This window comes from Pecten maximus, chromosome 2, assembly GCF_902652985.1.
Source record: "Pecten maximus chromosome 2, xPecMax1.1, whole genome shotgun sequence".
Lineage (NCBI taxonomy): Eukaryota > Metazoa > Mollusca > Bivalvia > Pectinida > Pectinidae > Pecten > Pecten maximus.
In genome coordinates this window covers 3,550,086-3,571,918 of record NC_047016.1, presented here as the reverse complement: position 1 = coordinate 3,571,918, position 21,833 = coordinate 3,550,086, and the positions used below count along the sequence as shown (strand labels likewise).

General features: G+C 36.0%; 1 protein-coding gene across 1 annotated transcript in view; it reads right to left on the bottom strand.

Annotated features, from left to right (window-relative positions):
• The window catches only part of LOC117345220 (neural proliferation differentiation and control protein 1-like), a 76,277-nt gene that overhangs the window by 16,072 nt on the left and 38,372 nt on the right, over positions 1-21,833 (bottom strand). The window contains exon 5 of the mRNA XM_033908241.1: positions 1,046-1,213. Within this exon, the coding sequence (XP_033764132.1) occupies positions 1,046-1,213 (168 nt within the window). The remainder of the gene's footprint in view (positions 1-1,045; positions 1,214-21,833) is intronic.

The following is a 21,833-nucleotide window of genomic DNA, read 5'->3' as shown; positions in this document are numbered from 1 at the left end:
CCTGATCTCCCATGACACTGGGACCTGATCTCCCGTGATACTAGGACCTGATCTCCCATGACACTAGGACCTGATCTCCCGTGACACTAGGACCTGATCTCCCATGACACTAGGACCTGATCTCCCATGACACTAGGACCTGATCTCCCATGATACTGGGACCTGATCTCCCATGACACTAGGACCTGATCTCCCATGACACTAGGACCTGATCTCCCATGACACTAGGACCTGATCTCCCATGACACTAGGACCTGATCTCCCGCGACACTAGGACCTGCTCTCCCATGACACTGGGACCTGGTCTCCCGTGACCCTAGGACCTGATCTCCCATGACACTGGGACCTGGTCTCCCATGACACTAGGACCTGATCTCCCATGACACTAGGACCTGATCTCCCATGACACTAGGACCTGATCTCCCATGACACTAGGACCTGATCTCCCATGACACTAGGACCTGATCTCCCTGGGACCTGATCTCCCGTGACACTGGGACCTGATCTCCCGTGACACTGGGACCTGATCTCCCATGACACTAGGACCTGATCTCCCGTGACACTAGGACCTGATCTCCCATGACACTAGGACCTGATCTCCCATGACACTAGGACCTGATCTCCCGCGACACTAGGACCCGATCTCCCGTGACACTAGGACCTGATCTCCCATGACACTAGGACCTGATCTCCCGTGACACTAGGACCTGATCTCCCGTGACACTGGGACCTGATCTCCCATGACACTAGGACCTGATCTCCCATGACACTAGGACCTGATCTCCATGACACTAGGACCTAATCTCCCATGACACTAGGACCTGATCTCCCATGACACTAGGACCTGATCTCCCATGATATGTACTAGGAGAGTCCTTAGACCCTTTTCCTGTTGAGACTAGGAGAGTCCTTAGACCCTTTTCCTGTTGAGACTAGGACAGTCCTTAGACCTTTTTCCTGTTGAGACTAGGACAGTCCTTAGACCCTGTCCCTGATGACACTACGACAACTTTTCTGTTGTTACCATGGACTTTTGTATACTTACTTCTCCATGGCGATCATCTGTTGTTTCTGATGCTGATAGTGGTACATCTGAGCACTCTGTGCCAACTTGCGGTCCCCAGGAGGAGGTGGCATCCGCTCCTTGGACGGTCCTGTTACCCCATACGCTGGATACTCCACTTCACTGGCTGCCTTCACGTTCTTGTGGAGTCTGGCAACATAACAACATACAACTCATCAGTATAGTTCAAACAAAAGTAGACAAACTTATTCCATTGTACCAGGAAAAACTAGAACTGTTGTCCAGAGGGCCAACTCATACCCTCCTCCCCTCTGGTGAAGATTTTCCAACAAAATCCTGTTTTTAGTGAACAGGTTACCACGGCAACCTAAATTTGTGGGGAAAAACCCTGCATGCATATGTACACATTATGAGTCCCTACATTCCTGTGTATTTCAAATGAAATCGGTTGATAGCTATATAGGACTTGTCCGAGTTGTCTTGACAAAGTTTTCCACAAGAATATGGGTATTGAATCCTGGTAACCATGGAAACCAAAAATTCTGTAGAGAAATATCATGCATGCACATTTACACATGGTCCCTATCACTCCTGTGCAGTTATATAATTCAACGTCTCATAAACTCCTGACCTGTGTCTGGCTGTCGCAGACAAATACAATATACCTTTGTTTATCATAACAAAAATAATTAGCTTATATTTAACAACTCAAGAAACATTTGATAAATTAAAGGTAGTGGTAAGTGTTTGAGTATACTTGTAGATGGCCTAGAGACACTTATAAAACATTTGTTTATATATAATACTGTGCTTTAGAAACTTTGTCCAGTAACAACACATTGATGTACACTTATCGTTTATTATACTCATAGATCAAAACAATGCCTATTACACATTATCATTAAAAATAGTGCCCCCCCCCCCCCCCCCCCCCCCCCCCTCCCTTCCCTAAAGAGTCACTAACCAAATCACAGCACTTACAGTACAACACACACACATTGTTTAATCATCTTATTACTAATCTAAAAGCCTTGAAATAATCATGTTCAATTTGTTATACTATTACATTTCTCACTATGACCAAAAAAATCTGACATATCATAATACTCACACAAATATCCTGTTCATATTTCACTTTGAATTTTCAATGATAAATCCAGTCAATATCTCGGAGAAATAAATTAGAGTCTGTGATAGAAGATGTAGGTGTTAGTGTCCAGATCTGGGTAAGGGACTTTCTGTCGATCATCCTGTGACTTCCTATTCCATAACATTACTGAGCCTATATGACAGGAATATGGATGTCCAGCCCTGGGCTACAGGATGACCAGCCCCTGGACACACCCTGATGTGTTCATCCTGGTCAACCTCAGCTCTCTGGACTGTCCATAGTAACTACATGAATAATTATGTGATGGTCACTTTTAACTTAATGTTATAGTAACTACATGATGTCACCTTTAACTTAATGTTAAAGTATAACTACATGACGAGTACATGACGGGCACCTTTAACTTAATGTTATCTGTCAGTGAGGGCTATACCCTAATCATTACTTGTCATTATAAAGTGGGATGTACTGTTCCTCTGTTCACTATCCTAATGATTACTTGTCATTATAAAGTGGGATGCGCTGTGTTTCCTCTGTTCACTATCCTAATCATTACTTGTCATTATAAAGTGGGATGTACTGTTCCTCTGTTCACTATCCTAATGATTACTTGTCATTATAAAGTGGGATGTACTGTTCCTCTGTTCACTATCCTAATCATTACTTGTCATTATAAAGTGGGATGTACTGTTCCTCTGTTCACTACCCTTAAATGGTTACTTGTCATTATAAAGTGGGATGTACTGTACTTCCTCTGTTGACTACGGTCATGTAAGCAATATAGTAAATATATTGGGACTATTTCTGTCCTACTGATTCAAGTTACACAATTTCACAGGATGCCATTTTAAAGTACATGTAGTGCCATACCCTCTGAAATGTGCACAGAAAACACTTGACATGCTGACAGATCTACAACAGCCCAGGATAACCACGGAGGGTAAAACACAGACTCGTAATGACATTCTACACAGGTACTTCAGACACAATCATTACCGTGGACGGTCAGGACACAGTTGATCAGTATAAATGAATCTGGACACTAATCTACTTATAGCTGTTACAGAAAATCACCCAACCACCACTTGAGATTCTCTACACTTGGAACTTGTCACAATGAGAAGATTGAGGAAGTTCGCTCCAAAGTACATTAGGGTGCTTCAGTATTGTCTTGATGACTGATCTTGTAGCACTTGAATGTGACATATGTCTGAAGTTTGTGATTAGGTGTGTGAAGAAGGCTGTCAGGGAGTCAAAGGGCAGAAGGCTTCATCACCAACTTGTAATAATTAGACTTCACGATCAGCATTTAATGATTAGACTTCACCGTCAACGTGTAATAATTACACTTCATAGTCAACATGTAATAATTACACTTCATAGTCAACATGTAATAATTACACTTCATAGTCAACATGTAATAATTAAAGATAGTACAATAGAGCTACATGTAATAAGTAAGATAGTACAATAGAGCTACGTGTAATAATTAAAGGTGTACAATAGAGCTACGTGTTATAATTAAGATAGTACAATAGAGCTACGTGTAATAATTAAAGATAGTACAATAGAGCTATGTGTAATAATTAAAGATAGTACAATAGAGCTACGTGTAATAATTAAAGATAGTACAATAGAACTATGTGTAATAATTAAAGATAGTACAATAGAACTACGTGTAATAATTAAAGATAGTACAATAGAACTATGTGTAATAATTAAAGATAGTACAATAGAACTACGTGTAATAATTAAAGATAGTACAATAGAACTACGTGTAATAATTAAAGATAGTACAATAGAGCTACGTGTAACAAGTAAAGATAGTACAATAGAACTACGTGTAATAATTAAAGATAGTACAATAGAGCTACGTGTAATAATTAAAGATAGTACAATAGAACTATGTGTAATAATTAAAGATAGTACAATAGAACTACGTGTAATAATTAAAGATAGTACAATAGAACTATGTGTAATAAATAAGATAGTACAATAGAACTATGTGTAATAATTAAAGATAGTACAATAGAGCTACGTGTAATAATTAAAGATAGTACAATAGAACTATGTGTAATAATTAAAGATAGTACAATAGAACTACGTGTAATAATTAAAGATAGTACAATAGAACTATGTGTAATAAATAAGATAGTACAATAGAACTATGTGTAATAATTAAAGATAGTACAATAGAGCTACGTGTAATAATTAAAGATAGTACAATAGAACTATGTGTAATAATTAAAGATAAAGATAGTACAATAGAACTACGTGTAATAATTAAAGATAGTACAATAGAACTATGTGTAATAATTAAAGATAGTACAATAGAACTACGTGTAATAATTAAAGATAGTACAATAGAGCTACGTGTAATAATTAAAGATAGTACAATAGAACTATGTGTAATAAATAAGATAGTACAATAGAACTATGTGTAATAATTAAAGATAGTACAATAGAACTACGTGTAATAATTAAAGATAGTACAATAGAACTATGTGTAATAATTAAGAGAGTACAATAGAACTACGTGTAATAATTAAAGATAGTACAATAGAGCTACGTGTAATAATTAAAGATAGTACAATAGAGCTACGTGTAATAATTAAAGATAGTACAATAGAACTATGTGTAATAATTAAAGAGAGTACAATAGAACTATGTGTAACAATTAAAGATAGTACAATAGAACTACGTGTAATAATTAAAGATAGTACAATAGAACTATGTGTAATAATTAAAGAGAGTACAATAGAGCTATGTGTAATAATTAAAGATAGTACAATAGAACTATGTGTAATAATTAAGATAGTACAATAGAGCTATGTGTAATAATTAAAGATAGTACAATAGAACTATGTGTAATAATTAAGATAGTACAATAGAGCTACGTGTAATAATTAAAGATAGTACAATAGAGCTACGTGTAATAATTAAAGATAGTACAATAGAACTATGTGTAATAATTAAAGATAGTACAATAGAACTATGTTAATAATTAAAGATAGTACAATAGAGCTACGTGTAATAATTAAAGATAGTACAATATAGCTATGTGTAATAATTAAAGATAGTACAATAGAGCTACGTGTAATAATTAAAGATAGTACAATAGAGCTACGTGTTATAATTAAAGATAGTACAATAGAACTATGTGTAATAATTAAAGATAGTACAATAGAGTTACGTGTAATAATTAAGATAGTACAATAGAACTATGTGTAATAATTAAAGATAGTACAATAGAGCTACATGTAACAAGTAAAGATAGTACAATAGAACTATGTGTAATAATTAAGAGAGTACAATAGAGCTACATGTAATAATTAAGATAGTACAATAGAGCTACGTGTAATAATTAAAGATAGCAGATCAAATGGGGATCTTGTTTTATAATGTATAATGTCATGTATTCTCCTGGTTTTATAAACAGTCTTGTGATGGATACAGGTGAACGTTACACAGACACTGATATCAATCTTATACGGGTAAAAGAAGTAGATTTCTACTAAAATATTTACTGAAACTATGTAATTTCAATCAAACTATCTAAAAAATTTGAGCATTAATAATTTTTTGAATATTCCAAATCAACTTTTATTTTAGATTAAATATGACCCATGTGTCTAGAGTATGTAATGGATGGTATACAATATAGATAAAGATCTATGGGGATCCTTTCTGTAATATTTACCTATTTGGCTGTCAATATTGACATGTAGGGATTAATCATTGATGATAGGCCTGTCTGTTAGCCTGAGGATACCTGGCCATACCTTGGGTACAGACTGACAGGTTTCATCTTACTTTTAATGTACAAACCTCATATAAAATGTCTTATTTTATGGTATAAAGTGAGCATGACAAACACCTGGAACAAATGAGTTTATATTTACTGTAGGGAAGCTGTTGGTCCATTTCAAACTCTTTCATTTCTGGAAGAAATGGATTTACTGTAGGGAAGCTGTTGGTTCATTTTCAGCTCTATTACCCTACTTGCCATCAGTTTGAAATTTCCACCTTGGAGATCATATGAAGTAATGAGGGGAATAAACATGTTTTAATTACATTAATTAACAAAATGTAAGCTGTACTTTTTGATGGACAAATCTAATTTTTAAAGTTTGGAAACAGTAAAGGGGATTTAGTAATAACTCTCTAAATGTCTCACATTGTAAATCTACCCTTAAAATATGACGGCCGACAGATGATTGTAAATACGGCCAGTTCTAGCTGATGGATTTATTGTTGGTGGTATTCTCCTCCAAACAAACATTCATGTATTGGAGGATCTAGAGGGGCAAGCTATATGTACTTCTCATTGCAGGATTCTGTTCTTCATTAATAGGACTTCCTTCAATAGTAGCTACAGGGCATGTTAACTAAGGTGATATGTACAAATACATTGATTCAATCTTATTGACAGTGAAGCGGACATAATTTGATCTGACTGGCTAGTCTATTTATAGATTCCCTGTTTATCACCATGCCCATCACACGTTGTGGAACTAATCCTCACATTAAATTTATCCTCAATTTCAAATTGACGTCAAAACTGACCTATTTTATTAGATCGACAAAGCCTGTACGTGTCCTCCGACTTGTCACAGTGATATCAGTAAATTATAGGTACAACAGCTGTCCTGAAAACTCCACTTATAATAATAGAATATCAAATAGTTTATGAAAATTATCTGACTATAAAATTTCCATCACCTAAAGTTACAAACCAATATACCATGAATAAACCATATTTAGTATATATACACCTATGACAATTAGACATATATTTACAACACATAATTAATATGAAAGTGGTCACTATAATCCACTGAGAATATCTTTTTAGGATACTTCAATACTATTTTCTTTTTAAAATTTCTGATAAAAATTCATAAGTAATTTCACTGATATGTATTTCAAAATATAACACAGGATTACAGTTATTTATATTGGTGTGATATTTTAACAAATGTTCATCACAGTATTTTGATCTACTATTCTCATATCACTGTTTTCTATAAAATGTAAAACAGATATTTCAGTTGTGTTCAATACCCTTGGAACTGAAATAGAATATATATTTTAAATCTTGATTGAGGTAACATTTTATATAATTATCAAAGCCCACACAATTTCTAAACTGTTTCCATTCCATGAATCAATGCTAATGCATTAATGACATTATGTAGCGTCTGTCTCAAAAGTACCGCGATGCATACACCAAAGTCACGACTCACAGCCCTATAGATAAACAATGTACAAACTTTAGATAAAACAGTCTAATAATCAACACAAAGTCACGACTCACAGCCCTATAGATAAACAATGTACAAACTTTAGATAAAACAGTGTAATAATCAACACAAAGTCACGACTCACAGCCCTATAGATAAACAATGTACAAACTTTAGATAAAACAGTCTAATAATCAACACAAAGTCACGACTCACAGCCCTATAGATAAACAATGTACAAACTTTAGATAAAACAGTGTAATAATCAACACAAAGTCACGACTCACAGCCCTATAGATAACAATGTACAAACTTTAGATAAAACAGTCTAATAATCAACACAAAGTCACGACTCAAAGCCCTATAGATAAACAATGTACAAACTTTAGATAAAACAGTCTAATAATCAACACAAAGTCACGACTCACAGCCCTATAGATAACAATGTACAAACTTTAGATAAAACAGTCTAATAATCAACACAAAGTCACGACTCACAGCCCTATAGATAACAATGTACAAACTTTAGATAAAACAGTCTAATAATCAACACAAAGTCACGACTCACAGCCCTATAGATAACAATGTACAAACTTTAGATAAAACAGTCTAATAATCAACACAAAGTCACGACTCACAGCCCTATAGATAAACAATGTACAAACTTTAGATAAAACAGTCTAATAATCAACACAAAGTCACGACTCACAGCCCTATAGATAAACAATGTACAAACTTTAGATAAAACAGTCTAATAATCAACACAAAGTCACGACTCACAGCCCTATAGATAAACAATGTACAAACTTTAGATAAAACAGTCTAATAATCAACACAAAGTCACGACTCACAGCCCTATAGATAAACAATGTACAAACTTTAGATAAAACAGTCTAATAATCAACACAAAGTCACGACTCAAAGCCCTATAAATATACAATGTACAAACTTTAGATAAAACAGTCTAATAATCAACACAAAGTCACGACTCACAGCCCTATAGATATACAATGTACAAACTTTAGATAAAACAGTCTAATAATCAACACAAAGTCACGACTCACAGCCCTATAGATATAAAATGTACAAACTTTAGATAAAACAGTCTAATAATCAACACAAAGTCACGACTCACAGCCCTATAGATATAAAATGTACAAACTTTAGATAAAACAGTCTAATAATCAACACAAAGTCACGACTCACAGCCCTATAGATATACAATGTACAAACTTTAGATAAAACAGTCTAATAATCAACACAAAGTCACGACTCACAGCCCTATAGATATAAAATGTACAAACTTTTGATAAAACAGTCTAATAATCAACACAAAGTCACGACTCACAGCCCTATAGATATAAAATGTACAAACTTTTGATAAAACAGTCTAATAATCAACACAAAGTCACGACTCACAGCCCTATAGATAAACAATGTACAAACTTTAGATAAAACAGTCTAATAATCAACACAAAGTCACGACTCAAAGCCCTATAAATATACAATGTACAAACTTTTGATAAAACAGTCTAATAATCAACAGAGGTGTTCAATCAATGCACATATATACTATATTTTTTTCATAAAAATAATTGGTACTTGAAAGCTGCTCAACCATGAATTCAAGATTGATGGTTGATTTCTAGATCAGTACACCGGAATGATGACAAAACAGGTTCTGTTCAATTACGACAATTTCCACTAAAATGGCCTGAAGCAACTTCTTTGTTGGGTAGATAGAATGTGTACTACGTGATTTCCTCCGAACACTCGGTTAAACACTGGTTCTTCGCTTAAACACTCTTCAGACATTTCACAAATACATTTCTCCACTGGTTTTCTGGTTAAGAGCAGGGTATTTTTAATTAAGTATTTGTAATTTTAATGGATAAAGGAATCAGGAACTATCTTCTATGTCTCATCATCTGGTTGTGTCTGTTATTACCCCTACTAATGGACGAGAGAGTAACTACCTCCTCTTATGAGCAAACTATATACAGTGATGTATATATAAAGGTATCACAATATAATGCTGATACATAAGGAAACAGCCAACACTATAACTGGCAACAACCAGAAGTACCAAAGTCACAATCTGATGTCAGAGGTAAAATCTGATGTAAAAATGCACCATATAAGCTTGTTTTTTTGTTTATTTCATTTTGGACTGAAAAACATGATCCTGATGAATGTTTCAAATTGAAATATGAGATTTTTATCACCCTGAAATGTCTTTATCAGGCTGAAACAATCAAGTAGAAAGACATGTTCAAATCAAAAGAACATCATTTCTTATAAATCACCATGACACCTACCATATAAGTTAGGAATGTATGTGTGTTACCTAACTACTGATAACTGACAGATTCATTTCCTTACCACCCCAAAGCAACACCAGAGTCATCAATCAGAGCCTGCTGACAGGACCGATATACAGTGCTGTGTGTTACATTTGTATAGATTTTAACTGTACAGAAATATATTCTTGTGACATAACAGACATTAAGGGGGCTTCACATAAAAGTCCATCAACCATACCAAAACTTATCTATTTCTTGGACAAGGATAATGCCTGACATCTGATCCAATTAGGTGAGGATGAGGATTACACAGTTTGACCTCTGACCCCATAGGTAAGGATTCGATAAAGATTAAACCTTTTTTGACCTCTGACCCCTTGGACAAGGATGACGTTGGTTTAGAGGTTACCTGAGGGACAACACAATGGTTTATTTGGTACTTTGGTTAGAGGTTAGTTGAGGGACAACACAATGGTTTATTTGGTACTTTGGCTTAGAGCTGGACAACACAATGGTATATTTGGTACTTTGGTTTAGAGGTTACCAGAGGGACAACAAAATGGTTTAGTTGATACTTTGGTTAGAGGTTACTTGAGGGACAACACAATGGTTTAGTTGATACTTTGGTTAGAGGTTACTTGAGGGACAACACAAAGGTTTAGTTGATTCTTTGGTTAGAGGTTACTTGAGGGACAACACAAAGGTTTAGTTGATTCTTTGGTTTAGAGGTTACCTGAGGGACAACACAATGGTTTAGTTGATACTTTGGTTAGAGGTTACCTGAGGGACAACACAATAGTTTAGTTGATTCTTTGGTTTAGAGGTTACCAGAGGGACAACACAATGGTTTAGTTGATACTTTGGTTAGAGGTTACTTGAGGGACAACACGAAGGTTTAGTTGATTCTTTGGTTTAGAGGTTACCAGAGGGACAACACAATGGTTTAGTTGATTCTTTGGTTAGAGGTTACCAGAGGGACAACACAATGGTTTAATAGTTGATACTTTGGTTAGAGGCTACCAGAGGGACAACACAATGGTTTATTTGGTAATTTGGTTTAGAGGTTGTGAGGAAAACAGGAAATTGGCCAATGAAAATTAAACAAACACTCCAGCCATATTATAAAACTCCATTGACTGCAGGTAGCCATAGAGATAACACAAGTTGTGAATTTATTTGATTTCATCAATACTTTTGCATATGCCAGGCAATATATATATATCCTTATAATGGAGAACAATACATTCTATATAGTGTTATATTAGACTATGCAAATGCACTCTATTGCCATGGCAACATACTATGGAGAACAATACATTCTACATAGTGTTATATTAGACTATACAGATGTACCCTATTGCCATGGCAACATACTATAGAGAACAATATATTCTATATAGTGTTATATTAGACTATACAGATGTACCCTATTGCCATGGCAACATACTATGGAGAACAATACATTCTATATAGTGTTATATTAGACTATACAGATGTACCCTATTGCCATGGCAACATACTATGGAGAACAATACATTCTATAGTATGTGTTGTATAAGACTATACAGACACATCCTATAGCCAAACAATTGGCCAGTCAGTAACTACAAGGTATAAGGATGGTAAGACTGCAGATACATGCCAGCATTTCTGCATTATAGATTGGCAGTACTATAATCCAAGTCTGTCTGAGCGTGTAACACCAATTTGAAAACCTGTATTCAGCATTTTGAAATTCAAAAGTGACTTAAAATTAAATTTCTAGAAAAGTAAATTCAAGTTTTCCACAAAATGTTTATAGACAAATTACAGCGAAGAACCAGTCTAATTTGTCAGTCGGGATCCTGGAAATATGTATTGATTGCTCCAAGAAAACATCCCTGGAAAACGAAGAAGTGCAAATATATGTCACACCTGAATACATGTAAATTGCCCTAACAGTTCTCCATCCTGCACCATTGCCCACCTCAGTCAAGGATTCCACGTTACATGATACAACTCAGGGCCCTTGGAATGTAAAGGGATTACGTCAATACAGACATGATCAGCCGGAATTTGAATAGAAAACTGACATGTGATGAGGGTGCTGTCCTCTCCGGTGTAGATGATATGTTCAATGAGGGTATTGCCCTCTCCATAATAGATGATACATTGGATGAGGGTATTGTCCTCCCCAGTATAGATGATACTTGTGATGAGGGTATTGTCCTCTACATTATGTAGATGATATGTTGGATGAGGGTATTGTCATCTGCTGTATAGATGATATGTGTGATGAGGGTATTGTCCTCTCCATTATAGATGATACTTGTGATGATCGTCCTCCCCAGCATAGATGGTACTTGTGATGATCGTCCTTCCCAGTATAGATGATACTTGTGATGAGGGTATTGTCCTCCCCAGTATAGATGATACGTGTGATGATCGTCCTCCCTAGTATAGATGATATGTGTGATGATCGTCCTCCCCAGTATAGATGTTACTTGTGATGATCGTCCTCCCAAGTATAGATGATACTTGTGATGATCGTCCTCCCCAGTATAGATGATACTTGTGATGATCGTCCTCCCCAGTATAGATGATACGTGTGATGATCGTCCTCCCCAGTATAGATGATACTTGTGATGATTGTCCTCCCCAGTATAGATGTTACGTGTGATGATCGTCCTCCCCAGTATAGATGATACGTGTGATGATCGTCCTCCCCAGTATAGATGATACTTGTGATGATCGTCCTCCCCAGTATAGATGATACTTGTGATGATCGTCCTCCCCAGTATAGATGATACTTGTAATGATCGTCCTCCCCAGTATAGATGATACTTGTGATGATCGTCCTCCCCAGTATAGATGTTACGTGTGATGATCGTTCTCCCCAGTATAGATGATACATGTGATGATCGTCCTCCCCAGTATAGATGATACTTGTGATGATCGTTCTCCCCAGTATAGATGATACATGTGATGATCGTCCTCCCCAGTATAGATGTTACTTGTGATGATCGTCCTCCCCAGTATAGATGTTACGTCTGATGATCGTCCTCCCCAGTATAGATGTTACTTGTGATGATCGTCCTCCCCAGTATAGATGTTACTTGTGATGATCGTCCTCCCCAGTATAGATGTTACGTGTGATGATCGTCCTCCCCAGTATAGATGATACATGTGATGATCGTCCTCCCCAGTATAGATGATATGTGTGATGATCGTCCTCCCCAGTATAGATGATACATGTGATGATCGTCCTCCCTAGTATAGATGATATGTGTGATGATCGTCCTCCCCAGTATAGATGTTACTTGTGATGATCGTCCTCCCCAGTATAGATGTTACTTGTGATGAGGGTATCGTACTCCCCAGTATAGATGATACTTGTGATGATCGTCCTCCCAAGTATAGATGATACTTGTGATGATCGTCCTCCCCAGTATAGATGATACTTGTGATGATCGTCCTCCCCAGTATAGATGATACTTGTGATGATCGTCCTCCCCAGTATAGATGATACTTGTGATGAGGGTATTGTCCTCCCCAGTATAGATGATATGTGTGATGAGGGTATTGTCCTCCCCAGTATAGATGATATGTGTGATGAGGGTATTGTCCTCCCCAGTATAGATGATATGTGTGATGAGGGTATTGTCCTCTCAAGTATACATATGTAGATGATATGTGTGATGAGGGTATTGTCCTCTCAAGTATATTTATGAAGATGATATGTGTGATGTTCCTGTTGTTACACTCAGTTACCCCTATTATAGTACCCATATACCCGCCAAACAAAGGCCTACTTCATCGCTTATAATCTACTTTGCAATTATTTATGTCAGTTGAAAATAAGTCTGATAAATTATTTACAAAAGACCCATCCTCCTGTTACTCCCAGATCGATTCCTATTCATTGAAAAAAAATGTATTCAAACAAATTCCCAAGTAAACACATCTCTCCTGGGAAATAAGTTGTATACACACTCATTCATTATCATCTTAGGTTCGATTATAACTTTGAGAGATTGATTTTCCCTGGAATTTTAGAAATGTATGCACTTATTGCCTTTGGATTCTGTAGCTCTGTGTATCCAAGCAAACAAATATTTCTGAGTGGTTACTCATTAAATTTCCAGTTAAACATTAGGACTTTACTGATAAAGTATTCCTTTCACATTACTACTACAGGACCAAAGTTGTAGTTTGGTTGAAGCACAATGTTCATCCTTGTAGTCAGGAATTAGTCTGAAGATGTGTCTGATAGTTAAAACATGTTGCCAGCCTCATATACACAAACAAATTCCCATTGGCCCATGTCCATATTTAATAAAGACAAAGAAATGGCCAATCAGAATTTTTAAAACAGTTTAAATGGTCCATTCCTAAACATGCCCTTCACAATGCCTGTAATTTCAGGCAAATATTGTAGTCTGAATGATGTGTCTAAAAATACATCTTTAAAATACATTTTTTTTCTGGACACTCCAGTTCCCTCTGGCAGTAGGACACATACCTCACATGCTTCCACTTACATTGGAGTGATACAATATTTTTTGTTGTAATGGTTAATAATTCAGCAGAGCTAATGTTTCTTGTATCTTAAATACCATTAACATAAACTGATACAACTTGTTTTGTAATTCTTTTGAAGTGAAGTTAAAATTTTTTTTGTATATGTGTCTCATACCCACAACAAGCAACATGTACTTTACTCCAATTTAATCTCCAACTCTACCCAACAGTACACAAAACCTATACAAATTAACTTAGGTCAGTTGTTCTAATCAAAACGGGAGGTGTGTGTGCTATATTAAGGTGCAGATTACATTATAATCTTATAATGATAATGAAAATTATCTTTCCTTATTGAATACCTGTACAATTTTGACAAGTCTTGAGACATTTCACTTTCAACATTGAAATCATATAGTGTTTGTCTTTTTTCAAAGCATTCACTGAGCAGGCTTCATCACTTTAACAGTAACTACCCAGAGAGTAAGCTCCAGTTTAAAAAATTCAGTCTGAAATTTAGTCACAATTAACATCCACATTAGCAAAGTTCGTGTAACACTACACTGTCCACTTTAACACTAGAGACACCTTCACTCTCATCATCTTTATTGAATTTATCACTGTTACACGTTCTACACTGTGTTTACAGTGAGGGGCACCCGTGGGGTGACTATAGGGCAGTGTATCGGGTATCGTGGCACGAGGTGCACGTGCTTTACCTGTGATACAGGTGAGTTCTACAGGTGTACTAGGTACATGGGTCATTCGAGCTTTTGCAGCACACCTCGACAGACGCTATAGTGATATCCCCCTCACCGCCCACTAAATTTATGTTGAAAAGTGAAGTTGTTTTGTTTTCTGTGTTACAGGTCTGTAAGCTGGACAAGGATGTGCTAGTGAGGTCGGGATTGGCAGGTCGGGATTGGCAAGCGATATTATGGCAGTATCGCATGTGCTTTACGGACAATGTTGTGGTTTTTGTTAGTGAAAATGAGTGCCCAGTAAATAGCGTCAGCTGCAGTAAGCGGTATTCTGAACGCCCGTGTGTCAAGTTAACATTTTATTTGATAAATAATAGTCCTGACACTTTAACACTAGCTCTCCAACTCTGGGTCGTGAGTTCGAAACCCACATGGGGCAGCTGCCTGGTCCTAAACGTAGGCCGGTGGGTTTTTTCTCCAGGTACTCTGGTTTTTGTTCCACCTCTATAGACGCTCTTAAGACGTCAGTCCAGACACCTCTAGGACTATTTACTCCAGACAGTAGGTTCAGGTCGATTGAGGTCCAGGTATATAATGATTATCAGAGCCAAGTATATAATGATTATCAGGTCTATAGGTATATAATGATTATCAGAGCCAGGTATGTAATGAATTATCAGAGCCAGGTATATAATGATTATCAGAGCCAGGTATATAATGATTATCAGAGCCAGGTATATAATGAATTATCAGAGCCAGGTATATAATGATTATCAGAGCCAGGTATATAATGATTATCAGGTCTATAGGTATATAATGATTATCAGGTCTATAGGTATATAATGATTATCAGAGCCAGGTATATAATGATTATCAGAGCCAGGTATATAATGATTATAAGGTCCAGGTATATAATGAATTATCAGAGCCAGGTATATAATGATTATCAGGTCTATAGCTAGGTATATAATGATTATCAGAGCCAGGTATATAATGAATTATCAGAGCCAGGTATATAATGAATTATCAGAGCCAGGTATATAATGATTATCAGGTCTATAGGTATATAATGATTATAAGGTCCAGGTATATAATGAATTATCAGAGCCAGGTATATAATGATTATCAGGTCTATAGGTATATAATGATTATAAGGTCCAGGTATATAATGAATTATCAGAGCCAGGTATATAATGATTATCAGGTCTATAGGTATATAATGATTATAAGGTCCAGGTATATAATGAATTATCAGAGCCAGGTATATAATGATTATCAGAGCCAGGTATATAATGATTATCAGGTCTATAGCTAGGTATATAATGAATTATCAGAGCCAGGTATATAATGAATTATCAGAGCCAGGTATATAATGATTATAAGGTCCAGGTATATAATGAATTATCAGGTCTATAGGTATATAATGATTATCAGAGCCAGGTATATAATGATTATAAGGTCCAGGTATATAATGATTATCAGAGCCAGGTATATAATGATTATCAGAGTCCAGGTTTATAATGAATTATCAGAGCCAGGTATATAATGATTATCAGAGCCAGGTTTATAATGAATTATCAGAGCCAGGTATATAATGATTATCACCTAGCAAGATCATCATGTCCATTTTTTTGTATCAGTGTGTAACGGTAGGCAGAGTGATATCCTGTATATGATAATAACCTTGACACACCCATAATATCTTTACCAATATGACACTTTCCAGCACTTCCATAATTATATAAGCTGACGGCTGTTACAACAGAACACTGATATATAATACAACAAATGAAATCTACAATTTGTTTTTATATCCCAACTACAAAATCCAGGCCTAGCCATCAGTAATTTGGTACGCCTTACCACTTCCTTGTGTGCCAATGTCAACAGAATTGATTGTACAATGTCCCCATATAGAGTACGCTGAAGGACAGCGTTCAATTTCTCCTCTCAAGGAATCGTGTGGGCGTATAAATCCAAGTCCATTCAAAGGTTTACACAGGCTTAAAGCCACGTACGTTGAGGCTCAACATCACTTGTTAATTAAAGCCAAGTTAAGACTCAGCATCACTTGTTAATTAAAGCCAAGTTAAGACTCAACATCACTTGTTAATTAAAGCCAAGTTAAGGCTCAGCATCAATTGTTAATTAAAGCCAAGTTAAGACTCAGCATCACTTGTTAATTAAAGCCAAGTTAAGACTCAGTATCACTTGTTAATTAAACCCAAGTTAAGACTCAGTATCACTTGTTAATTAAAGCCAAGTTAAGGCTCAACATCACTTGTTAATTAAACCCAAGTTAAGGCTCAACAGCACTTGTTAATTAAAGCCAAGTTAAGACTCAGCATCACTGGTTAATTAAAGCCAAGTTAAGACTCAGCATCATTTGTTAATTAAAGCCAAGTTAAGACTCAGCATCACTTGTTAATTAAAGCCAAGTTAAGACTCAGCATCACTTGTTAATTAAACCCAAGTTAAGACTCAGTATCACTTGTTAATTAAAGCCAAGTTAAGGCTCAACATCAGTTGTTAATTAAAGCCAAGTTAAGGCTCAGCATCACTAGTTAATTAAAGCCAAGTTAAGACTCAGCATCACTTGTTAATTAAAGCCAAGTTAAGACTCAGCATCACTTGTTAATTAAACCCAAGTTAAGACTCAGTATCACTTGTTAATTAAAGCCAAGTTAAGGCTCAACATCACTTGTTAATTAAAGCCAAGTTAAGGCTCAACATCAGTTGTTAATTAAAGCCAAGTTAAGGCTCAGCATCACTAGTTAATTAAAGCCAAGTTAAGACTCAGCATCACTTGTTAATTAAAGCCAAGTTAAGACTCAGCATCACTTGTTAATTAAACCCAAGTTAAGACTCAGTATCACTTGTTAATTAAAGCCAAGTTAAGGCTCAACATCACTTGGTAATTAAAGCCAAGTTAAGGCTCAGCATCAATTGTTAATTAAAGCCAAGTTAAGACTCAGCATCACTTGTTAATTAAACCCAAGTTAAGACTCAGTATCACTTGTTAATTAAAGCCAAGTTAAGGCTCAACATCACTTGTTAATTAAACCCAAGTTAAGACTCAGTATCACTTGTTAATTAAAGCCAAGTTAAGGCTCAACATCACTTGTTAATTAAAGCCAAGTTAAGGCTCAGCATCACTTGTTAATTAAAGCCAAGTTAAGACTCAGCATCACTTGTTAATTAAAGCCAAGTTGAGGTTCAGCATCACTTGTTAATTAAAGCCAAGTTAAGACTCAGCATCACTTGTTAATTAAAGCCAAGTTAAGACTCAGCATCACTTGTTAATTAAAGCCTTCACAAACACTTGATAATTTGATCTATAGCTTGTATCTTCAAAAAAGATTTGATTTTCAATATTCAGATCCACACTGTTAAACATTGGTTGTGTTATATTTATTAAGATCTATAGATCTATGGATATCTAGATTTTAGTATAGCGTAGTTTTAATTTAGATACATAACCATAATTGCTGCTGAATTCCCATAAAAAAGTCCTTCTGAGTAAGTTACAGAGAAAACCTTAACTGAAGTTTCCATGGCTTTTCCACATTATAACAAGAGATCCCAGAGGGATCTTGGCGCCCACCATTGAATGTTCTTCATAGGTTCCATGTCAGATTGATCTTTTCCCTACTTTTCTCTTCTTCTAAGTCTTACTAATATGTGTAAATTCAGAAGAAGCCTCTAGTACTTTTCAAACAAGGGCAACCTATATATAAAATTTAAGATTTAGGCACCAAGGGGAACCTATACATGGAATTTGAGAAAGATTCCTTCAGTACTTTCTGAGAAATAGCGACAACAAACTTCAATTGTCAAAATCCAAGATGGCTGCCTGTCGGCCATGTTGTTTTCTGATTGGTCTCAAAATGCAATATGCATAACTAGACATCGAGGGGAACCTACATATGAAATTTCAGGAAGATCCCTTCATCAGTTTCTTAGAAATAGCGATAACAAGTTTCAATTTTCGAAATCCAAGATGGCTGCCTGTCGGCCATGTTGTTTTCCGATTAGTCTCAAAATACAATATGCATAACTAGGCACCAAGGGGAACCTACATATGAAATTTCAGGAAGATTCCTTCAATACTATCTTAGAAATAGCGATAACAAACTTCAATTGTCAAAATCCAAGATGGCTACCTGTCAGCCATGTTGTTTTCTGATTGGTCTCAAAATGCAATATGCATAACTAGACACCGAGGGGAACCTACATATGAAATTTCAGGAAGATCCCTTCATCAGTTTCTTAGAAATAGCGACAACAAGTTTCAATTTTCGAAATCCAAGATGGCTGCCTGTCGGCCATGTTGTTTTCCGATTAGTCTCAAAATACAATATGCATAACTAGGCACCAAGGGGAACCTACATATGAAATTTCAGGAAGATCCCTTCAATACTTTCTTAGAAATAGCGATAACAAACTTCAATTGTCGAAATCCAAGATAGCTACCTGTCAGCCATGTTGTTTTCCGATTGGTCTCAAAATGCAATATGCATAACTAGACACCAAGGGGAACCTACGTATGAAATTTGAGGAAGATCCCTTTATTATTTTCTTAGAAATAGCGATAACAAACTTCCAATTGTCAAAATCCAAGATGGCTGCCTGTCGGCCATGTTGTTTTCCGATTAGTCTCAAAATGCAATATGCATAATTAAGCATCAAGGGAAACCTACATATGAAATTTTAGAAAAATCCCTTCAGTACTTTCTACGAAATAGCGATAACAAACTTCAAATGTCAAAATCCAAGATGGCTGCCTGTCGGCCATGTTGTTTTTCCGATTAGTCTCAAAATGCAATATGCATAACTAGGCACCAAGGGGTACCTATATTTGAAATTTGAGAAAGATCCCTTCAGTGCTTTCTGAGAATTAGCGATAACAAACTTCAATTGTCAAAATCCAAGATGGCTGCCTGTCGGCCATGTTGTTTTCCGATTGGTCTCAAAATGCAATATGCATAACTAGGCACCAAGAGGAACCTATATATGAAATTTGAGAAAGATCCCTTCAGTGCTTTCTGAGAATTAGCGATAACAAACTTCAATTGTCAAAATCCAAGATGGCTGCCTGTCGGCCATGTTGTTTTCTGATTGGTCTCAAAATGCAATATGCATAACTAGGCACCAAGGGGAACCTACATATGAAGTTTGAGAAAGATCCCTTCAGTACTTTCTGAGAAATAGCGATAACAAGAATTGTTTACGGACGGACGGAGGGACGGAGGGACGGACGGACGGACGGACGGACGGACCACGGACCACGGACGCAGGGCGATTTGAATAGCCCACCATCTGATGATGGTGGGCTAAAAATCCTATCCTTTTATTGCTATTTATTTGATCTCTTGAAGGAGAGTAATTTATAACAACATGTAACATGTCAGAGTCGACAGTCAGAGTCGACAGTCAGAGTTGTTAGTCTCTAGGGTATTTCTAACAGCCGTTTTACTTTCCGAAATCATGTACAGGTCTACACCGTTACACACACTATATATAGATCAACAACACCTACACACGGGATCCCACGACACAATGAAAACCTAATAACAGACAGCAGGTAACATGGTTTAACTCACTCAATTATTTTATCCTATCATTAAAATAATTTTCATGAGCAATAATGTTTGCATTAGACAAATGCTATCCTGGTTGTGATATACTAACCATGCCTAAATGCTATCCTGGTTGTGATATACTAACCATGCCTAAATGCTATCCTGGTTGTGATATACTAACCATGCCTAAATGCTATCCTGGTTGTGATATACTAACCATGCCTAAATGCTATCCTGGTTGTGATATACTAACCATGCCTAAATGCTATCCTGGTTGTGATATACTAACCATGTCTAAATGCTATCCTGGTTGTGATATACTAACCATGTATAAATGCTATCCTGGTTGTGATATACTAACCATGTATAAATGATATCCTGGTTGTTATATACTAACCATGCCTAAATGCTATCCTGGTTGTGATATACTAACCATGTATAAACACTATCCTGGTTGTGATATACTAACCATGTATAAATGATATCCTGGTTGTTATATACTAACCATGCCTAAATGCTATCCTGGTTGTGATATACTAACCATGCCTAAATGCTATCCTGGTTGTGATATACTAACCATGTATAAATGCTATCCTGGTTGTGATATACTAACCATGCCTAAATGCTATCCTGGTTGTGATATACTAACCATGTATAAATGCTATCCTGGTTGTGATATACTAACCATGCCTAAATGCTATCCTGGTTGTGATATACTAACCATGTATAAACACTATCCTGGTTGTGATATACTAACCATGCCTAAATGCTATCCTGGTTGTGATATACTAACCATGTATAAACACTATCCTGGTTGTGATATACTAACCATGCCTAAATGCTATCTTGGTTGTGATATACTAACCATGTCTAAATGCTATCCTGGTTGTGATATACTAACCATGTATAAATGCTATCCTGGTTGTGATATACTAACCATGCCTAAATGCTATCCTGGTTGTGATATACTAACCATGTATAAATGCTATCCTGGTTGTGATATACTAACCATGCCTAAATGCTATCTTGGTTGTGATATACTAACCATGTCTAAATGCTATCCTGGTTGTGATATACTAACCATGTATAAATGCTATCCTGGTTGTGATATACTAACCATGTATAAATGATATCCTGGTTGTTATATACTAACCATGCCTAAATGCTATCCTGGTTGTGATATACTAACCATGTATAAATGCTATCCTGGTTGTGATATACTAACCATGTATAAATGCTATCCTGGTTGTGATATACTAACCATGCCTAAATGCTATCTTGGTTGTGATATACTAACCATGTATAAATGCTATCTTGGTTGTGATATACTAACCATGCCTAAATGCTATCCTGGTTGTGATATACTAAC